Below are 22,080 nucleotides of genomic sequence, written 5' to 3' on the forward strand. Positions count from 1 at the left end.
TGATTTCCTTTCTGAAGAGTTGATGAGTAGTCTTAAAAGAAAATTATCAAATTTACATTTGAATTTACATTTATTTTATCCATTTACAGTCAAAGCTGATGACCATTTTTTTAAACATTTTAAATCAAATTTTGTGTAAACTTCTCTAAACGTTTGTGTTCTGAGTCTGACTAGTTAAACCTTGGAAATGGTCAAACCTGCAGCGGGACTCTAGCATTGAAATCCCAAGGTTAACAAAAACATTTTGTTCTTGAGTTAGTTCATTTAGCTAGTTCACAGCACATAGCATGTAAGCATGACAAAGCACCTGCTCCCTGCTCACTCCTCTTTGGTGTTTCTGCCTCTTCGCCAAAGTCCTCATCATCACCTGCAGACTGCTTATCTTTGCACACTTTACGGCATCAGCCAGCAAAGCCTTTTTCTTTTTTTTTTGGCACACCTTCTCTGCACTGCCAGCCGCGGGTTTTCTCTTTCTATCCATGTTTCGGCAACGAGTGCTAGATACTTTGAGCTGTGATGGCAACTGCCATCTGCTATTATGGATTGTACCAGCCGTGTTGATGCAGCTAAGATGACCTATTGAATATCTGTATATCAGAGGCGGGTCGGAACGGAAAGGGAGGAGCATCCTCCCTAAAATTTCAGAGAAAAATAAACTTCCAAGACAAAAATAAATACACGTAAATTTAACAAATTCATCTGTTAAAATACTAATAATATTACTACTTTAACACTTCGAAGTCACAAAAATCATCTCCCCCTGTGTCAAAATACCGACAGCACCCCCTACCGCATCCAGTCGGGCGGCATACACAAATCTGTAAATAGTTTTATTGTATTTTAAAAGTTACTCTACATTGTTCCAAATATCATGTCCATTATTAGCCTGCTCTGCGGCAAAACAGCACATGTGAAACCAAATGTCAATGAAATTAATAATAATCGTAATATTCATTACATGAAACTGCACCAGGCTATTCAAACAATCATGCAGCCGCAAAGTAGTTTGTCTTTAGGAAGGTAATAGAACCCCACATTTTAACACGTATAATAGCCTAAGTACATGTCATTTGCTAAAACAAAAAAAAGCACTGAGGAATAACGAGCCACGCTTATATCCGAAGCAAAAAACTTTGTTTTACAAGTTTTGAACTAACCAAGCCCAAACATTTTAAATATACTTGTAGGCCTAGTCAGTGATGTCGTATTTTTATTTGTTGTTAATGTAGACATAGTAGGCTACAAATCTCAGGCATAGGCTTATGCATCACATTTTTGTTTTGTTTTGTAGCCTACTATTTTGATTTGTCAGTATTTATTAATAAGGACTTTATTCACGTTAAAAGGAAATGTGATGTCAACATTAGGCTAAATAAATCGTAGCCTACGTAAAATTGCAGTTGTGATAAACAAGAACTATGATACATTGTGCGCACCTAAAATGTGCTACTGATAAAAATATAAAATATAAATTCCTATAATAATGTCACGGATTCCTTTTGCATCGTCATAGTCAATGGCAGATGTAGCCCAAGCCTGCTATACTGAGAACTAGCGATTCTGGCAACACGTAGTCACCATGACTTCATAGTCAGTGAATCTTTGGAGTCCAAAGGAACTGGTGAACTAAGGAACTTGTCAACAGTACATCAGGTCAGTAGGGGGAGTTTAGAGTCTTCGTAATTACCGGGTCCTTTGGGCCCAAAGGAACTGGTGAACTAAGGAACTTGTCAACAGTTCATCAGGTCAGTAGGGGGAGTCTAGAGTCTTCGTAGTCACCGGGTCCTTTGAGTCCGAAGGAACTGGTGAACTGAGGAACTTGTCAACAGTTCACCAGGTCAGTAGGGGGAGTTTAGAGTCTTCGTAGTCACCGGATCTTTTGCATCGTCCGACATCGTCGGCTGTGCCGAGATGGCCAGTGGGAGGTGCTTCGAGAGTTTTAGCATGTTATCGTCATGAACGTACTGCTGATACAGTTTTGTGATAGGCTGCTTCGTGGACAGACCGCATATCTAATATCCACTGGAGGGAGAGTTTTAGCTGCTATAGAGACAGAGCGCATTTAGGCCACGCCCATGCCATGGGGGAAAACAACGCTGCACTTTCCATTGATTTGCGCTAATGCTAACATTGAGTGAAAGAGTTGATATGGACAAGGACGCCCTGTTTAAGTATCTACATTACTTTTTCTTCCCCCACATAAGTACTCTTAGCAAAATTAGCACAAAACACTGCAGTTATTTTTCACAGAATCAGCTAATATAAAAGTAATAAAAAATTCTCAACTTACCCTTTCTCTTTGAAGCAGCAGGACAGACGTTGGCGCACTGGCAGGGACGTTAACCATTAGGTTTAAAATATGGAACGTTTCTTACAGGGGACCGCTCCACTCTCCTCCTTCCTTGCACTCTCTGTCCAAATGCGACTTTTAGATGTTTTTGTCATTACACATTACACAAATACCTTAGATGATTTGCACATAATAAATAATCACGATCCATTGTCCACAGCATATGGTGCTTAATTCAGAATGTATGAGGATCCCCCCCCCCAGCAATAAAATGTAATCATCCAATTCGCTACTATAAAATATCCATGCACAGCATATTGAGACAATATTGATGAAATGTTGGCATTTCAATCGTTAAATTTTACCATAATACAATGTTGACTCAATGACATCTTTTCAACAATTTAACTATTAAAAGGTTGATACACCATCGCCACTGTGGCTAGTTCGAAAGTTAACATTAGTCGCCAGCCATCATTTTCACCAGCGAAAGTCTAACTGTAATTTATATTTAAAATAAAAAATACATACATACAAACATATTAACATATGCATATAACATAATTTGTTCTCTCTTGAATTCAATTTATTCTCTCTCGGTTAAGTGTATTTGTGATTATTGTAAGGACAGTGAATGTCAGATTGTCTACCTGCTACTTTGGCTTGTGAGTTCTAAAATCTACTATCCACTAACAATTTCCAACCCTTTTAGGCTAGTTTTAATGTCACTCCCTGATTATAATACAATTGTTTAGGTTGTCAACTCCTGATCTCTTGACTCAATAGTAGGCTGTACATTTGAGCATTTTGATCACAACATTAGCTAACGTTAGCTATCTAGAGGACAACATTGACTGGCTTAGCCTGCCTGATGATTCGATCAGGTAATGGTACAAGTCAAAATAAGTGACGGCTGGCCACTCTGTGGGGTCATTTTTCCACACTGATTTTGGGATAGAAAAGGCACACTGAGGGAGTCCAATCAGACTTAGTTTCTCTATATATCTGGCCCTTTCTTCGGACAGAAGGGTATTGAAATAGTCTGGTGTTGACTATTTTATGTTAATGCTGTTTCAAGACACGGTGTCCCGCAATTTCCCATTCACTCCCGTTCAGCTTCGCGGAATGTTTTAGAGAAAGGAATTAATCTTTTAGACTAGGGATTCAGTACACTCAGTTCACCTCAAAGATTCATTCAAAAGGATTTGTTCGTTCACGAACTGCACATCTCTAGTCATACAGCAAGTATAAAAACTGTGGTGTTTACTCGAGAAGTTGTTTCTTTTGGAAGCTAGCTTTTTTGATTGCTAATAAAGCCACAATGGAAACAGTGGACGTTGTCCATGTTTTACTAAATATACCATTTCACTCGTTGGACTACAGTGAGAAGGTTAGGGTCAAAGCAGCAGGGAGACCAGTTCCAAAAATCGAGATTACCAAACCAAATGGTAAGGTCAGTGTGTTCATCAACACCACATAGTATGAGAAATACCGAAGGCTCACTGGCAGCCTAATGAACAAGTGTCTGTGTTGCTGGCCTTGCCTGCTAATGGGGAAATCTCAAACATAGTCTGTTCAGGGATTTAGTGATATAAAGAATTTGGATAGGGCAATAAAACGCTACGATAAATGTAAAGACCACGTTGGTGCTGCAATTAGATTGAAACTACTGGGCAGGATGCCAATCGATCAAGTTGTGGATGAGGGTGTACGGTTGCAAATGGCGCAGCACAATGCAAAGGTGCGTCGTAATAGAGATACTCTGAAGTGCCTGTTGATGCCACTGCTTATCTGGGCATGCAAGAGTTGGCATTCAGGGGGCATATCGAGGGGGCCAGTTCAGAGATGATTGCACGATATGATTATTTACTTGCAGAGCATTTGCAGTCTTCATGGGTGTTTACCGGCATGTCTAAAACCATCCAAAACGATTTGATTTCAGCAATAGCCACCTCAATTTAAAGCGAAATCAAGCAGGAATTAGACGCGGCTCCATCGTCAGATATGTAGCTCATCAGGAACTATTCAGGAACGTATTCTGGGTTTTTTTGATGTGTCGGGTGGGTGAGATGTGCAGTCGTCGTTCGAGTTTGTGCAGGCCGAGATGTCATGGTACAATTTCAAAACAACAGAATGCAGCAATTTACTACTTTTTAGGTATATTTTTAGTGGCAACTAGTTTTGGTGTCATCTTCAAATTCATTTTTATTGTATATGGTCATGTGAAGGACAGGACACAACTGTAATTCCCACTAGCCGCCCAGGCTATGCACTATGTAGTTCTGTGGTCAGACCACCTCTTGAAAATGTAAGAACTGCTTTCACAGCACAACATTGCCAACTATATCCCAAAAAGACACCAATTTGAATGCTAGCAAGCTTTTATCAGTGCTTACTGTGCTGTCGTTGTATTTTGTATGTCTTTTAGGTAGTCAGCTCACTAGTTGTAAACCAAAACTCCTCTCTGCTGCTTTAAATGTGTCTGGGTTTTACATGCCTGCATATGCCCTCACGCATATGCCTGCTGACTTTTGTTAGAATGAAATGTTGGATTAGTAGCATACACCATACAGTGACATGGGGCTGATTACACACCTCAAAGTGCATGACACTGAAGTCAAGAGCTCCCAGATGCTGTCTAGAGCGGCATCACATCTGGTACTGATGGCGGAAGTGTCTTTTAGTTATGACTTTCTCTGCACAGAAAAACAGAAGCCAGTTTGTTTTTGATACCAAGTTCCTGGATGCATAGAAAGCATGGAATGTGTGGCAATGCATCAAGGGTTTCCTCCGAAGGAACCATCGAATGCCGCGTGCAGTGCCAGCTGTGAGGTTTTAATGAGCGCAGCTGTGACATTTTGAAAAAGCGTGCAAACTCTCAGAAAGTTATTTAGTTGTAGGACTAAGTTGTAGGACATTTCTGTGCCTTTTATACGAATAGATTCATACATTCTTCCTTAGAAACATTGCAATGGGTGAAATATGTGTACCACTATTCTGTCCTCATGAAAACATCTCATTTTCTTGTCTTATCATGGCATTGTTACAAACCAATGGAGCTAGGGAGCTAGGACATCTGTTCAAAATACTAGAGGCAATGTGCCGTGCCATTTTCTGCCTTGGTAGTCCTTGTAGCTGTCCAATTCTGCAAGCTTTACAAATGATGGTGTTGTCAGTGGACTGTTGAAGTGGGCCAGAGCTCCACAGTGCAGCTTTAAAGCCAAAATAAGATCCAAAGTTGACACATAAAAATATTTGACTGAAGTACGGTAAACGGTAAGCTCTGTAAATCTGCTGGGCCCATCAGTTGCAGGACATCAACATCAGGACAGTTTTTGTGTGTACAGAAGCAGCTTTTTGGCATTACGTTTAGATGTTGTGTGTATAAAAACTATGAATTATTCATCATAATATAAATATACTGAAAATTGCATTGTAAATTATTTATACATGTATGAATGTTTTAAAAGTTTGATTAATGTAAAATGATTCTCACATCTTACATCTGAAAGTAACATTGAACTGAATATCAATGTAAGAGGGTCTCCCATGAAGGAAGACGCCTTTTTTAAATTTGACAAAATGAATTAAAGAAAGGTGGAACATATTCTTTGGGGGGATGTTGCAGCTTTCCTACAGGGAGTAGGAAATGACATCTCACAGCTCTGAGAGTTTGATTGTATTACACAGAACATGTTGTTCTACATATCCTCTCAGGCATATTTCTTCTGGTAATTATAACACCTGAAATTCTGCCTTATTACTATTATTAGCTACTAGCCATAAGCTATTATTTAATAGCTGTAAGGTACTAGCACTTACTGTTGTAAGATGTGGGTATCAAATGTTGAAAATACTTAAATTGATTGAATTAAAATAATTCAGTTGAATTAATCCATTTGTAATACTGGCATACAGTCAACCCCCATTAAATACATATTCAGAGTACTAATAACTGTAACAGGGAAGACAGTAATGGTTGAGGAGCTGGGCATATCATTCAAAGTTTGCAGGTTCCTTACTGATGTGGGACTGTTGTGCCTAGAGCAGGGTGCATAACTTGCATTACTTCAGTAGTATACACCAGTGTAACTGGTTTACATGTAAAATGTGAGGCTACTTAACAGCTGGTGAACAGCTTGAACTGTGAGGTCTGTGGTGTTGCCTGTTATGGGTAGATTAGCACGTATCTGGTTCCGTCTGGGGGCTATGTGTGATTTCTATAATAGAGATGATAAAAACATGATGGACACAGCAATATTGACCACAAACACCATCTTTCATGGGGTGGCTTAGCCAAAAATCTTAAAATTTGATACACTGTCCCATAACTTGAAGTTATGTAGATTTGCATATGGAAAAGCAAGAACTGGTTATGTAGCAGAGACTTACATTTCACTACATGCTGTTTTTTCTGTCATCAGCACAGTTTCCCCCATCTATGTATGGCCTTTTAAAACATGCACAGGTAGCTGTCCTGACTCATCTAACTGCATTAATTTTTAGTTAAATGTTGGCAGTTGTTAAATTTATAGCTGAACTGAGAGTAGTCTAAATTATTACATTCCTATGGTTCCTAAAACACATTCCCAAAACGCATTGTGAAGCTGTTCATGCCTCTTATGCCTGTTAGCACAATGCTAACACAACACTAAAATGGAAATGAATTCAAATTCCACACAGCAAGACGCAGACTGATTCAGCACACAAAGACTAGATTATTTTAAACTCAGAGCAGCTAAGCATTTTGAGTCTGTATTTATAAGTGATTTAGAGCAGTTTGTAAAGAATCAGAAGAAAACATGTTTGAAAAATGTCATGTTTTGCAATCTACAAACTGAAGAAGAGGTAGAGCAATACATTCTGGGCAATGTATGATGGACAGTACAACAAAAGCTTGAAGGCTGAAAGTAGTTTGTGATCTCAATTATGAGAACAAGAGATGCTCAGTTTGGACACCTGTTGTAGTGAACAAACCAAACAAATGAAATTTGAAAAGATTCATATAATATGCTTCACTTCAGAGCCAAAGCCTCCTGTTGTTCTCTCTATCTGTATATCTGCACGGTAGTGACAAGCCCCATTGTGTGTAGCAGGGCTGAGAAAGGCTCTCAGCAGTTTTCTGATCTCCCCACGGAGTGTCAGGAAGGGAGGAAGTGTAGCAGTCAGAGGGGTTTAGGATTTAGGACATGGTGGCTGGGGTGGGATCAGCTGTGTCCCACATGAGCCACCATCCCCTCTGACCCCAGCACTGTCCCACTTCCTGGAGCCCCATGGACAGACACGCTCGCTCCTGGGCGGCTCTGTGCTGAATGTGCCGGCCTGGATGGCTGAGATTGATTTGTGCTTGTTCTGCTCGTCTGTTCTTTGTTAAAGGGACCCCCAGGGCCTCCGGGGACTGTGGGTCCACTGGGAGAGATCGGCCTGAAGGTGAGGGGCGCCACACAGTCTTAGAGCGGGATAGCATGTTACTCAGCTCTCTGGACAACACATGTACACACACATGCACACAGTCACGCACTCACACGCATAGACATTCACACACACAGTACACATATGTACATATACCCACACCACACACACACACACACACACACACACACACAAACCACATGCACATATACATACTCACTCACGTGCACTCACTTGCACGAGCACACACACACACGCATGCACGCACACACACACATATACAAGCATTCACGTACACACGTGTGACCATGGCAGTGTGAGTTGGCTTGAGTCATAGTGTCCACACAAGGCCGTGTACTGTACAGTGTTGGCTTGCTCAGTGGTGTCTGCAGGCCCTTCATCAGAAAGCCCCGCCCCTCCCAGCAAGCACTCTCACATCTCTGTGGGTAGGACTGGATCACTTTCTAGCCATCTGATCCAGTGCCAGGCAGACATCTGGTCCCTTCACTGCAATGAATCATTAATACTCTTTGATTAAAATAATAGGCCTTATTAACATGAGGAGGGAGAGAGAGAAGCCCTGGAAACATTTTGATAGGCCCTCTCTCCTTCTGTCACCCTGCCAGCAGAGGCACACCTGCTGTCAGACACCCACCACCCGTCCCCTGGCCCACCGCCCTGTCACGCTGAGCCCCACAGATGAGCGTAAAACTTTGCATAACCCCTGTCTTGTGTCACACACATATCCCCTGGGGCGTGGAGTAACAGCCGCTCTCTTCTCTCTCTGACAGGGTCCACCAGGCAAATTGGGCGAGCCGGGACTGCCAGGCGAGCCAGGGGAGAAGGTAAGATGACCCTCACAACCCCTGTGACCCCCGTGACCCCATCTCTGATCTGCTCGCAGCCTGGAACATGATACCTGACTGCTAATCCTGTAACTGCTTCTCCCTAATTTCCACGAAGCACACAAGTCGAGGTGGGTGAGGATACAGTGCCCTGTTACCCATTACATGTGCTAACAGCTTTCAGACGGTGCAGAGAGAGAGAGACAGAGAGGAGGGGGAGAAGAGAGACAGAGAGAGAGAGCGACAGACAGACAGAGAGAGAGGGAGAGAGAGGGGGGAAACAGTTAAATGGCGCCAGAGAGAACACACAGATCCTTTGAGCCCGCTCCTCTGGGTCTGTTTGGGTCACATTACCATCGCCATCTGCTGGCACCCGCGCTGGAGACCCGGGGCCCTGCAACAGGATCCCATCAGTGCACACCGCTCTAACTCCCAGTCATTTCCTCTCTGAGTGCGCGTCTGGCGCTCAACAGTCAGCACCGCCCGTAATTCTTCTGAAGTTTAGGCCCCTCAAAGTGCCGCGCTGAGGAGACTTTGCACCGAGCGGGACGCAGGGAGCCTTGAAGGAGAGACAGTCCAGGGAGTCTGTGGGTTGATTCTCCTCTGTCTGGCAGCTCTTACATACCCCCTGTTTCATAATGCTTTTTTCACAGATTAATTAGCAACAGGAGAGTAGAAACAATGGCCAGTTTATGCTCTGACAGCAACCTCCTCTTTGAAAAAAAGAATCGCGCTCATGCCCCCAATGGCTCGTAAATTAAAAATGAAGGGGGATAACGTAGCAGTTTTTGTTGCATTGTGAAATAAACAGACAGGCATATCATTTCAAGGCAAGTTGTCGTTACATTTAAATTGATTCATTGCACCCAATTGATGCTAGCCTCAGTGACTGTCCTCCTACCCTCTGTGTGATAGACTCACCCATGTGAGAGGGTCAGCCGGGTAACAGTGTCACCCTTTATATATGGTTTCACCTTTTGGGACTACTATTCACCTGACAGAGATCTTTTGGATTGAAATGTTGTGTTTAACCTTTCATTTCACAATGTAATAAAAAGCAGCCCTTGGGGAGCTGCTACAGTGTGGGGGATACTATATCACTGGAGATGGTCCTTGAACTTTACAGTATGTAGGTACTGTATTATTTCCATTCACCTTCTTTTTTGTCCTTGGCTTATTAACTAATGGATGTGCAGATGTCTCCTGTTTATCTCTGAAAATTGAAGGGGCCCAAACAAAAGGCTGCAAAACTGCTAGCAGGCTGTCAGAAAGTCAGGGCACTTCAATTGGGACTTTCTCAAATGTTCAGATTTAGAACAATAAACAGCACTTGTCTGTGGTAATCATTCCCCTTTATATTGTGCTGCTGAGCTGACATTTTCAATTTCCAAGAGAGCCGTGTATTTTTAGATGTGCACACAACAATGCTGTATTAGACCAAACATCTGTCTTTTGTTTTGTATTTGTGTGTGTGTGTGTGTGTGTGTGTGTGTGTGTGTGTGTGTGTATCAGGGCACTCTTGGAGCTGCTGGAAACAGTGGAGAACAGGGCCTGGTTGGGCAAAGGGTAGGTATTCCTCGCTCTAGCTGCATGAATGTTCATTTGTTATTCAAGCTCACTGCCAGCATCCTATCTTCATAAGGTGCTGGTGGTTATCATCACAACACAGCAAATAAGACTCCTCTCCTTTTACAGGGGGAACCTGGCCTCGAGGGAGAGGCTGGCCCTGCTGGACCTGACGGTGCTAAGGTAAGGCAACAGGAACGTGCTCGCACCCACCCTCTCAAAAACACAGAGAGACTGTGACTGGTTATTCACGCTAACATGTCTTATGGTTACCAAATCTGCCGAGTTTATGGCTTGCTGCTGGTGCCTGGCTTGCTATTTGTTTTTCGTGGGTGACTCCTTACTGTGGCAATAGTGAAAATATCTTGGTTGCAAAAAGTCGTCGGCCTGCTGATCCTGCCAGCGGCAGAGCTACAGCCTTGGAAAGGCTTAGTCTGAGGGACAATTGGCACTGTGGACTCCCTTGAGGTGAAGCCACTGGCTGCATGCTTCCCGGATATGTCAGGAGAAGTCTCTGAGGGAACAAAGTCATGTCCAACAAGCTCCAGAGAGGAGCGACCAAAGACAAAGCAAGTTCCACTTTGCTTCTCCGACTCTGCCTAGCATGAGTATGTGCTTGTGTGCACTCAGTTTTTCTGTGTGTGTGTGTTTTTAACACTTTCTCTCCATATAATTTCTGTATCCCAGTCTTCTCAACAGGAGATTCAGTAGGATGTTAATCTGAAGGCCAAAAGGGCCTTATATAGTTTATTAGGTACTGTATCACTGAGGCAATTGAGCCAACAAAGTATATGATGTTTCTGCCTTTGCTGTCCTTTCTGTTAAGTCTGTAGATGAATCGACTGTTTTCAACACTCAGAAAACAGTGAACACAAAGCTGTGGACCTGTTTGTGTGCTGCTATGATGCTGCCTGGTTTGGATTTCAGTTGAGCTCTACCTACTGTTCAAGCACTGCTGACCCAGGAACATCTTGAGAACTGAACTCTTCTAATGCCAACTACAACTAGTTATGTCACATTTGGTGATAAATAAAGCAATGCCACTTGATTATGAGCTCTCGATAGAAGAATAAATCCTGATGATTATGCTTTTGTTATTCCTAATACCATCAAAAGATTTCAGCAAATGATGTTCTTTACGTACAGATCCAGTGTATTGTATGTAAGGTAAATGTTTAACTACCTGGCTATGGTGCAGTATATCAGAGTATAATGCAGGATGAACATGCTTCTCTCCTGGGCTCTGAGCTGGTGTTGCATCTGGGGCTGGTCAGCATTGTAAAGGCCAGTTTGCCGTGGAGACAGAGCGCATTTAGGCCACGCCTACGCCGTGGGGGAAAACAACGCTGCACTTTCCATTGATTTGAATTGCACAGTTCTCTTTCTTGTCTTAAAACTAAAATCGCAGCCATGCCAAAAAGCTGTTGCGTGGTGGGTTGCACGGCAAAGGACTAACCCCGATTTAAGCTTTTACAGGATTCCAAAACGCAAAACGGAGCCAAAAAGACATCATAGTTGGCTTAAAGCTAACAGAGAGGAGGGCTCCGTAGCCACGGGGACCTTATGGGATCCCGATACTATTCACGTCTGTGTGTGCAGCAGACATTTTGTGTCAGATAGCTCAAAAAGTTAATCAATTCTTTATCTGAGAATTTGTTGTTAAAAATTTGTATATGATTGATTCCAATTCTCCAGCTATATCAGTTTAGCTAGTTAGTTAGCTAGCTAGCTACGGTAGCTTGCTCTAGGTTAGCTAACTAGCTAGCTAGCGAAGTACTCAATCTATGTTCGATCTTCATGTTTGCAGGGACTAAATAGCTTTTCCATTAGTCACTTTTAATAAGGCCTTCTGGAAAGTACATGTGGAGAATAACATTGTAATGCAGGGTTTGACATTAACATTTAGCTACCAGCCATTGTGGCTAGTTGATTTCCAAAGTTAACATTAGTCGCCAGCTGGGGTGTACTGGGAAAGAAATTCAATCAGTTCTGGATTTATACGCTAGGACCGGCCCCGGGGGGTGTGCTCGGGAATTAAAGTGTAGGCCTACTTGGATACGATTCTCAAGTTCTGTTTACAACTGAGACTACGTTATAGCTTGGACTTTACAAACGAGTATATTCTTCTGAATACACGTCGCGTAGCAAGTTTTATATCATCGCGTTTAATGCTAGCTAGGTACAACTTGGACCAGCGGTCCTGAAGTTCCCTTTAACCCGCTAGATAGCCAGCTAGCTAGCTTGCTGATAACGGCACACAGCTAACATGAAAACTAGTCTCGTTTTATTTAGCGTTAATAAAAAAACCGGGGGTGACAATGCAGTATTTTACTTAGGTTAGATGGGCGCGTTGTTGATAAGCTTACGCAACTAAGCTCTGTTTGAACTAATCGTGACGTGACTTTGTCAGTGTCAAAGGATTACATACGAACGTGTGTCACTGAAAACTGCTGTGCTACATGTCGTAACAGTGAAAGCATTCATGGAATTATGGTATCTTGTTATTGAAATAAACGTTCATTTCTCAGTCCTCCCAAATGAACCATCAGATGATAGGCACACAGAGGGGGCCGGTAAAAACTTAATTGATTTTTTTGACGGTCCACCGGGATTTGTCAGGGTATGCCCGATGGCCAGTACACCACTGGTCGAACCCATCATTTTCACCAGGCAAAGTCTTTATGCCTCAAGTGTAACTGCAATTTATATTTTAACTAAAAAAACAAACATAGAAACATACATACAACATGCAAACATATTAACATATGCATATAACACAGATTTTGGGATAGAAAGGGGACACTGAGGGCGTCCAGTCAGACTTAGTTTCTCTATGTATCTGGCCCTTTCTTCGGGTGGAAGGGTATTGAAATAGGCTGCCTTTGACATTTTTTGTCAAAGCTGTTTCAAGACACGGTGTCCCGCAATTTCCCATTCACCCCCGTTCAACTTCGCAGAATGTCTTCCCCCACGGGGAGCGTGGTTTTCCCTCCAATGACGCGTTGCGCTGTGTCTCTATGGAAGGCTGGGGTCTGCGGAAATGCAGCTACCCTGCACAAGAAAATTAGAATCTCACTCTTCTTCAGCAGTGATATGAGCCAGCACAGTAGTCCCCATCCCAGTCCTCAACAATATGGAGATTTCTTTTGTCTGTGCATGGGCATTCTGTATTTTCTGTGTGTTGAAAGTCCTGTTTGGAAGAGCCAGTGGGCTGGACGTATGTTTGGGTCTTGCTAGGTAGACCAGGGATTTGTGATGGTTGTCTTTGTCTCCTCAGGGTGAGAAGGGTGACATGGGACCAGAAGGTGACAAAGGGGACAAGGGTGACATCGGGCTTAAAGGAAAGGAGGGACCGCCTGGGGATCCTGGCCTGCAGGGTGTCAGGGTAGGTGTCTTCTCTTTTCCCATCAAGACATCATGGACCCTAAAACATTCCCAGCAAACAAAAGGATTTCATATTGACCACAGAGGGAGATTGTCTTGCGTCTGTTGTAGTGTGAGTTGCTTTTCATCAGATTTGTGTGCATTGAGCCTGCTTGATCGCATGACCTGCAAGATGTGTGCCTCACACTGCTAGGAGTACTGTAGTGACTGAGAGTGTGGGAAGAGATCAGTCCTACCTTGTTTCTTCTATGCAAACAAAACTTTGAACCACTTGCCATTATGAAATGACGACTCTGGTACCTTCAAGAGGGGGACTGTTTTTTTGTGGGTACAGAGGGTTACCTGAAACATGAACAAATTAATATGTTGGGTTTGCAATTTTATTATGATAGCCTACCACTGGTAAGCAAGATTGAAGTAAAGAGGATTGAAGACTGAAGGCCTGTGTGTGCGTATATACGTGCGTGTGCACATGTGTGTGTTATGAGGACACAGAGGCAGCGTGCATACAGCTGTGAATTAGAGGATGCACAGCTGAGCACACATGTGTGCACACGAGGACAGTGAAAGTTCACTTGAATCGGAGTGTGTGCAGCTGTGTTAGGTTTCTGGATTCTGTGGTGGTGAAGCCTTGAAATCATCCATCGATGTTTGGCATATGGTTGAAGCATCTGGCCTCTGAAAGAGGAATATCCAGAGACACTGCCAGAGCAGTCCAACTTTCTTCACACACACATACTACTGTTGCTTCTGTCATTGTACTGTATCCCCAGTGTTGGAGCATTGCTGATTATTGGCAAGACTGGACAAACCTTACTGAATGGAAGTCTGCAAGTTATTTTCAGAGGTTAAGAAAGCAGGCCGCGCTGTCATAAACAGCTTAACTCAGTAGTAGATGTACACATGCAGCAAATGACTCACCCACTAATGTATGACTCATGCCCTAAGACTCCTTTTTAAAACTGTCATTTCTGCTCTCTGTGTGGATGGCCAGCAAGGTGGACCTGTTGGCCAACCATTTCAAAAATTCATGTGCAAGCTGACATTCACTTGAGTGTCATTTCTGATACATGGATCATTCCCAGTTTGGCTTCTCTGTAATTCCAGGGTCCTGAAGGTAAACCTGGCAAAATGGGTGAAAGAGGCAAACCAGGATTAAAGGTATTTCAGTAGTACTTACCACAGCCCCAAAGAATAACTGTCTGAGTGGTGCTACTCTTCATCCAGTCATTGACATAGGCGCTACAATTGATGTAATGTTCCCACTGTAATCAACATTAGTAACATTAGTAATGTTACTGCTGCAGAGGTAATTGTGACATGCACCCTATGCACTGAAGGCTCATTTCAACGAGACATGCACCAGCTCCTTTCTTGATCTTTATTTCTCTGCTTTCAAGGGTGCCAAAGGTCATCAAGGTCACCTGGGCGAGACAGGGCCAATCGGCAAACAGGGACCTGTGGGCTTCATGGGGCCAAAGGGATCAAGAGGCACAATCGGACCTGTGGTAAGGCGCACTGACGATAAACTGTTGTTCAGAGAGATAGGGGCTGGCAGGAGCCCCGTCCAATAAAACTGAAAAAAAAAAAAAAATGAAAACGTGTGTGAGAGGACATTTTGTTTCCTCTTTGAGGGGGAGAGTTATTGTTGTGTTCTGTTGTTTTACAACGGCCATTGAAGAACGGATGTAGCTCTGATGCAGTACTTGTGGGACTTCAGATTTGGGAAGGGTGACCTATAGTTTCCTCGTCTTATCTGCTCACAGGGGGCTCCAGGACGCATGGGGCAGCAAGGGGATCCAGGCCTACCAGGATATGAGGTGAAAACACTACGCCATGATTGGACTCCTCTACTGTGATCAACTCTAAAGCTGTATTGTCTCCCAAGTTTAATATTATTTTAAAATTCAAATGAAATGAAACATAGAACCACAAGTGGTAGGAAATCTATAAAAGGATTAATTAGATGGAGTTTGCTAGATGGAGGCATGCAATCAAAGCACAGTACTTTGGATTGCTGTTGTGCCCCTTAGGAAGCTACTCCACCATCAGTTGTGTCACTCAGCTGTCCAAGTGGCTTCCAGAGAGCCTTTGTGTTTAAATGTCAGAACATTTAGTCAGCATAGATTAGGGAGTCTGGGAGAGCAAATAAAGAATGTTTTTTAGGAGCCAGAACAGGAACTTGGACTGTGCACCAAGATGGCAAGCAGAAGTACTGTTCTGAGTTCCAGTTCTAGATATTACCACATTTCATTAATTTTTTTCTGTGATATGTCTTGGATAAAACGTATGCCTGTGATTAATGTACCCTCTAAATCTACCTTGTTATGATTTTTTAACAGTTTTGTCATGTGAGCGTTTAGCTCGTGGTCTGTGTGTTTGAGTTCTGTCTCATGTTCAGACCTTTTGAGGAAAAGATCCAGCAGTGCCACATAACAAAACAGTCTCCTCTCTATATTTGTCTTCAACCTCTCTGCAGGGTCACCAAGGACCACAGGGCCCAATGGGTCCTCCTGGACCTAAAGGTGAAAAGGTACGCTCCCCACAGTCTCTGTCTAATGCCGTTGTCTGTCTGAATGAGTGCGGCTGAAGCGGTATGCTGGCTGCGTAGCACAGTGGTGAAAGCAGGGCTTCAGAAGGTGCAAGGCTGTACGCCCAGTGCAGTGCTCACATCCCACAGATTCCCATTAATGGCGCTCACATCTCTACTTTGAGCCCCACTGGGATCAGTAAAGATCTGCTTCCTGGGGCTGTTTGTCCAAGCGGCTGCAAGAAACTATTTATCATTATTAGGTAGCTTTTTATACTTTCCAGCTCACTTTAAAGCGCTAGAGCACTCAGTGTTTGTCTCAGCGTTGAGCCGGTGATTGAGTGCCTGAAAGTCCATACGTGCTAGCAGATCACAGTCAGGTGATCCTGATTTATATTAAGCAGTGTTCCATCACCATTTAAAATGTGTTTGGTGAGTTGGTCTTAGTACTTGCACTGAAAAGAGAACTTAAATGAGGACAGCAAGCATTTAAGGTCAAAATTTGTGTTCAGAATTAATCTAACAGTTGATTGACATATTGATGAAGGTAATCAAGTCATGGATAAAAGGTTTGAACAAGCAATGTAAAACTCTCAGGCTAGGGCCACACCAGTTGCATTGCGTGTGCGTGATGGTCACGGAACGTCTTGATTTTCATTTTGGCACCCATGTTAACGGCTTAGAGCAGCCACACAACCTGCGTGAGACGCTCAGGCGCGGCTCGAGCCTCACTGCAGTTGCAAGTCATGTAGACTTTCAGCATGGAGCCTATTTTTTCTGCGTGACGCGTGTGGTTCTCTGCAAAAATAGACAGTGAAAACGATCTGTTGATAGTCACATTGACATCTTACCAGCAACATTACATAACTGTCAACTTTCACTGTAGTTGCAATGTCTAGGCTATATGTCACAGACATGAAAAAAAAATTTTAACCATTTTAGCGATCACATGTTATCAGTAGGTGATTTGTAAATTTTTAACAGGGGGGATGGCAGATGCACACTCATCACTGTCTCTGCTACTAACTAGGGGATGGAGAGGGGGAATGGCAGGTTAACAAGGGGGATGCATTTTGGTCATTTTGCTAACAAGGGGGATAGCATCCCCCCTCAAATCGGCCACTGCATGTTATTAAAGGGGAAAGTGCAGGCTACATGTGTACTATATAGTCAAGGAAAGAAGATGATCCATTTGCTCAGCGCTCATTCTGAAATACTTCAGGTGTTTGTCCTTATCAACATGCAGTTCAGCAGCAAGATGGTGAAAAGCTCCAAGTTGCCTCCTTCTCTGGTTTATTGGGTGAACCCGCATTCTTCACTGATTTCTCCTCCGGAGCATTCAGAGCAAAAGATAAAGCGTGATGGCTTTCCTTCTGTCTATAACTCGCACTAAAAACCAACGAAAAAATGAATTAACCATGTTAATATTATTTAGGAAATGCAAATAGACAGGTAGCCTAAGAAAAAAACTAAGTAACATTAGATATAAAAAAGAAGAAAACAGATAATAACAAGTAAATAAATAACAAGATAATAACCTAGGCAATCTATTTTCTTCATGATCAACATGCAATTACAAAATATTTTTCAATTAAATAAATAACAGAGGTGCCTACTTTCCCATTTGTAAGGGGAAAAAATATCAAACTTGAAGCAAGATATAGTGGCAAGACAAACGCACAGCACTTCTGATTCAACAGAGACTGAACCCAGAACATGTGCTTATACAGTTTTAGATTTGGTTAGGCGGCTATAACGTAAATTAAGGTCCCGCAATACTTCTCGATAAACCCACCTCTGGAAACCTGTAGAACAGAACCCTGAAAACCCCCATAGAAATGGCTTTTAAATTGAGCCAGGCCAAGTGAAGAGGGATTGCTGTATATTTTTTATTTATTTTTATTTTTATTATTTTTTACAATTGAGCACATGCTTCTTAAGCTTTTCTGTCTAAACTAAATATAAATTAAATTTATAATGAAATTAAATCAAACATTCTGTTATTGATGAAAGATAGGGCTGGCAGTTGAAGTGCTGCAACAGCAACGCTGGCGGTGTGGACAAACGGACGCGAGCTGCATAAGTTCAGTGACGTAGCCGTCGCGCACACAACGCAACTGGTGTGGCCCTGGCCTCATACTAACCAATACCAGCACTATGCCAGTATCATACTGTGCTGACATCTGCGTTAATATTCTAAAAAGTCATTCACACTAATGTGTCATGGTGTAGGAATGGAGTGCTTGATATTAACACCATTTTAGTTAACCTGCTGGCAGCAGATACATAAGTGACATAGGCTACAGGTTTAGTGCCACAGTTACGATTGACCTTGCAGGTCGTGTACATGAAAATAATGTTCTATAACAGTGACCCAAGAGTATCTGAGGAAATATACAGTTATTAAATAAGGGGTGCATGTAAACAAAAAGACAGAATGCGCTACTGCTTGAGGGAAAGCAGGAGGTAAAATTCAGACAAAAGCCAAGCGAAAGCTACCTTGCCAATAACGTGCAGTAATTTACTGATGTTCATCTGAGCAGACTATGTTGATGAAATATCAGTCTCATGCCAGCATTTTTTAGGTTATTAAAAATTCTTTGCGGTATTGAACATGGGGCCTTTGTAACAATAATGTATCAGCACATCTGTGCACATGGAGCAATACCAGTGCAATACATCAAACTTCCTCTTGGAGATCGTACAGCTCTTCTATACTTTACACCAGTGTGATGTCTGTGTTGCCCTTTCACACAGATGTGCATACCTGTGCTAAATAAGCATTATTTTAGCATAATCCTCCATACAACACATACTTGTCTCTAACTTGTCCAGCTGTTGGCAGCAACAGGTTGCTCACTGTGATAGGATGCTTAAAGGACCTTTGATTGGTTCCACCAAAACAGTTCCTGAGGGTGTACTGGCACTGACGTTAGGCCCAATTAATCTGAAAATACAATTTCAATCAGGAAATTCTTATAAAATGAAAAGACTTTATTGCTTTGTGGCCTGCTGTTCACACACAGCTGTGTGGCATTGGCCACAGCCTTTGTGGAGGTCCTTGTTGGCAGCCTCATGCATGTGCCGCATATGTGGGGACAGCCAGTGCCAAAGCCCCATTAGTGGCCAGCAAGCTTATGGAGGCCAGGGAGAGGGAAAAGCAAAGCAATTAAACACATAGGACTGAGGCACTCAGTTAACATCTAAACTCGTGTCTTAGCAACCATAATTAGTAGTCATTTTGACAAATGGTGGACTGCAGCAACGCAGCAAGGGGTCCCTGACAGAGTGCACACTGCACTACCATTTAATGAGTTTGTCAACGCACTGATGGCTTCTTCTCTCCCCACAGACTAGTATTTTTTAACTGATTTAAATCTGCATGCTTGATCCCTGAATTAACTTAAGGACAGATCATATGACCAAGGAATAAGAACTTGATGGCTTCAGCTTTTTAACAAAGAATTTCATCCCCCACATCCATTTCTCATAAAAGATGATTTATAACATTTAATGAGAACAGCTTGAATTGGAGTCACCACATTCGAGTGTTGTTTACTAATTCCCTTTTATGGTGAGGTTGCATACTCTTTAATGAGAGCAGTGTCTTTCCAGTATCAGTTTTGCTGCCATAAATTTTGCATTGGCAGATTCCAACTCTTATGTTCCCTCTGCTCTGCTGTGCACATGGGCAGCACACACATTTGTGGTGAAAAATTAGAAGTCACTGCCTTAGTCAGTAGACCAACAAAACCATTGGCAGTTTATGTTGAACAGCGATACATTAAACTATTCTCACCCCCTCCTCCTATGAGATGGGGTAGCTCCTCAGCTGTCACTGTCACTGCCCCCATTACTACAGACCACCCCGAGATGATCTTTCTAACAAAGACTTCTCCTGGTTTATGAGAAGGCTCCACTGTGCGACCAGAATTATAGGATACAAATAGTTTCTGCCCACTGCCATGTGCCTTAGATCAGCACCCTTCTGTTCTATAAAATATTTGGGGTTAGGATTTAGGCTGTTTGAGCTGTTTCTGGATCAGCTGCAGAAAGTGACTTAAGCAAACTTGTCCATGACATATTATCACTATCAACCTGTATCTCAAAGAAACTCAACATGCTCTCCTTGTTTTTACTAGGGGGAACAGGGGGATGATGGGAAGGTTGAAGGTCCTCCTGGCCCTTCAGGTGACAGAGTGAGTAACTAAATCTTTCTCACATTCTTGTGTTGCAGTATGTATACATGTGTAGAGTCCTACATTTTCACACTCATTTCTTTGTTTGATGTGATGGCCAGGGTCCTGTTGGAGACAGAGGAGAGAGAGGGGAACCAGGGGACCCAGGATACGAGGTGAGTGCAGCTATTGAGTAATGTGTTAATGTGCCTTGCATGAGTAGAAAATAGAACAGCATGAGTGATGTCCGTGTGCAAGCCAGTATCCACACAAGCAGAAGTGTTGAGTGGCTCGGTGTTGTGAAAATGGGGCAGCAGTACTGAACAAATAGGTCTGACTTTTGTGCCCCTCTGTCTTGATACTGTCACCCTATGTTGGTGCGTTGATTGTGAGCAGTCACTGTTGTTTAGGGGCAATCAGGTGTGGATGGAGAGAGAGGCAAGGCCGGGGCCTCTGGACCACCTGTGAGTACACACACATGCACGCACATGCATATGCACACACACGCACACACTCCGCTGTATCTACACATGTCCCCATACGTCCCATTGCCAAAGTGGCCGTTGGTGATTCCTGACTCCTAAGAATGGGCCACTGAGAATAATGAAGCTTAAACCTGTTCATTTGCATCAGGAGTGGCCCCTGTGGTATTTACATTGGAACAGGGCAGTTTACACTGCTTCACACCTGCAGATGTTGCCTTCAGAAGTCCCATCTAAGGCTTCTCCACAGAACAGCCAGTATCTTGCCATATATGGAGCACAGACTGAAACAGGAGCTTCATCTTTAAAACACATTAAACCATTGCATATTATATTAATATACATATAATATTACAATAAATCACAATAATATGTTCATTGTGGTTTTTAATCAAATCCACAAATTATCAAATTAATGTAAAATAAAAAAGGAGGTACACAGCTTTCTGAAACCCAGACTCAGCTCTGCCGTGCTCTAACTCCATAATCAAGATGTCATTTTAGGTCAGAGGTTCCTTCAGATATGAATGCCACCAAAGCTTCACACAGGTTGGCAGCTGCTGACAGTGTTTCAACAAAACACATATTCTTGCTGAGTTATAAGCAATTGCTTGGACAACAGTAGGTGTCATTTTACTGACATGTACATGTATGATGTGTGGTTCCAATTTGTGTTGAAGTGAAGGAGGATTTTTCAAATCCTTGCTTACTGCTATGATTCTGCTAGAGGGTGTTGTTTACTGTAGATAATCATTTTTCCATCTGTGTACACTGTGTTCGGATTTGCACATTAAGAATGGCCCACAGATGCAATGAAACTGGAAGATTTTTTTTCTTAATGTATAGATGCACTTTTATTCCAAAGTCCTTATTACATTCCCATTAGAGTCTTGTATTACTATTATTAATAGGTGTTTTTAGAGATTGCATAGTCTTTTCATTATGTACAGCCATATTTCTTAATCTGCTGTATTAGGGACATCCTGGACCACCTGGGCAGCAAGGACCAAAAGGATCCAAAGGGGAAGAGGTAAGAACATGAAATTCAAAAGGCTGACACCATCTACTCCATTTCATCGAATGTGATGTTCAGTGTTCAGATGGTAATGGTGGATCTGGAGTTTATTTGAGTTCATTATCTCCATCATAAAGAGAGCCACTTGCAACATATGCAACATAGAATTGGCTTTGGAATGTATTCTGTCAGCATGTTTTTGGACCACACATGTTTCACGAATTGCAAGGATGAATATTTATGAGGTGTGGCATGGATGGCATAGATGTTTTATTTGTGTGAATCTCTGTTGATACTCCCTCTCTCTGATGAAGGGTCCGAAAGGAAAGCAAGGCAAACGCGGGGAGTCAGGCAGCAGAGGACCGCCGGTGAGTGACT

The 22,080-nt window shown here is 42.6% G+C and overlaps 1 protein-coding gene across 1 annotated transcript in view; it reads left to right on the plus strand.

Moving 5' to 3' along the window:
• Positions 1 to 22,080, plus strand: part of col27a1b (collagen, type XXVII, alpha 1b) — a 134,388-nt gene that overhangs the window by 103,422 nt on the left and 8,886 nt on the right. Inside the window, exons 33-46 of the mRNA XM_036528872.1 lie at positions 7,667 to 7,720; positions 8,494 to 8,547; positions 10,060 to 10,113; positions 10,243 to 10,296; positions 13,391 to 13,498; positions 14,605 to 14,658; positions 14,898 to 15,005; positions 15,264 to 15,317; positions 15,977 to 16,030; positions 20,170 to 20,226; positions 20,328 to 20,381; positions 20,616 to 20,669; positions 21,664 to 21,717; positions 22,017 to 22,070. Coding sequence (XP_036384765.1) covers positions 7,667 to 7,720; positions 8,494 to 8,547; positions 10,060 to 10,113; positions 10,243 to 10,296; positions 13,391 to 13,498; positions 14,605 to 14,658; positions 14,898 to 15,005; positions 15,264 to 15,317; positions 15,977 to 16,030; positions 20,170 to 20,226; positions 20,328 to 20,381; positions 20,616 to 20,669; positions 21,664 to 21,717; positions 22,017 to 22,070 — 867 coding nt within the window. The remainder of the gene's footprint in view (positions 1 to 7,666; positions 7,721 to 8,493; positions 8,548 to 10,059; positions 10,114 to 10,242; positions 10,297 to 13,390; positions 13,499 to 14,604; positions 14,659 to 14,897; positions 15,006 to 15,263; positions 15,318 to 15,976; positions 16,031 to 20,169; positions 20,227 to 20,327; positions 20,382 to 20,615; positions 20,670 to 21,663; positions 21,718 to 22,016; positions 22,071 to 22,080) is intronic.

Source organism: Megalops cyprinoides, chromosome 5 (assembly GCF_013368585.1).
Source record: "Megalops cyprinoides isolate fMegCyp1 chromosome 5, fMegCyp1.pri, whole genome shotgun sequence".
Classification (NCBI taxonomy): domain Eukaryota; kingdom Metazoa; phylum Chordata; class Actinopteri; order Elopiformes; family Megalopidae; genus Megalops; species Megalops cyprinoides.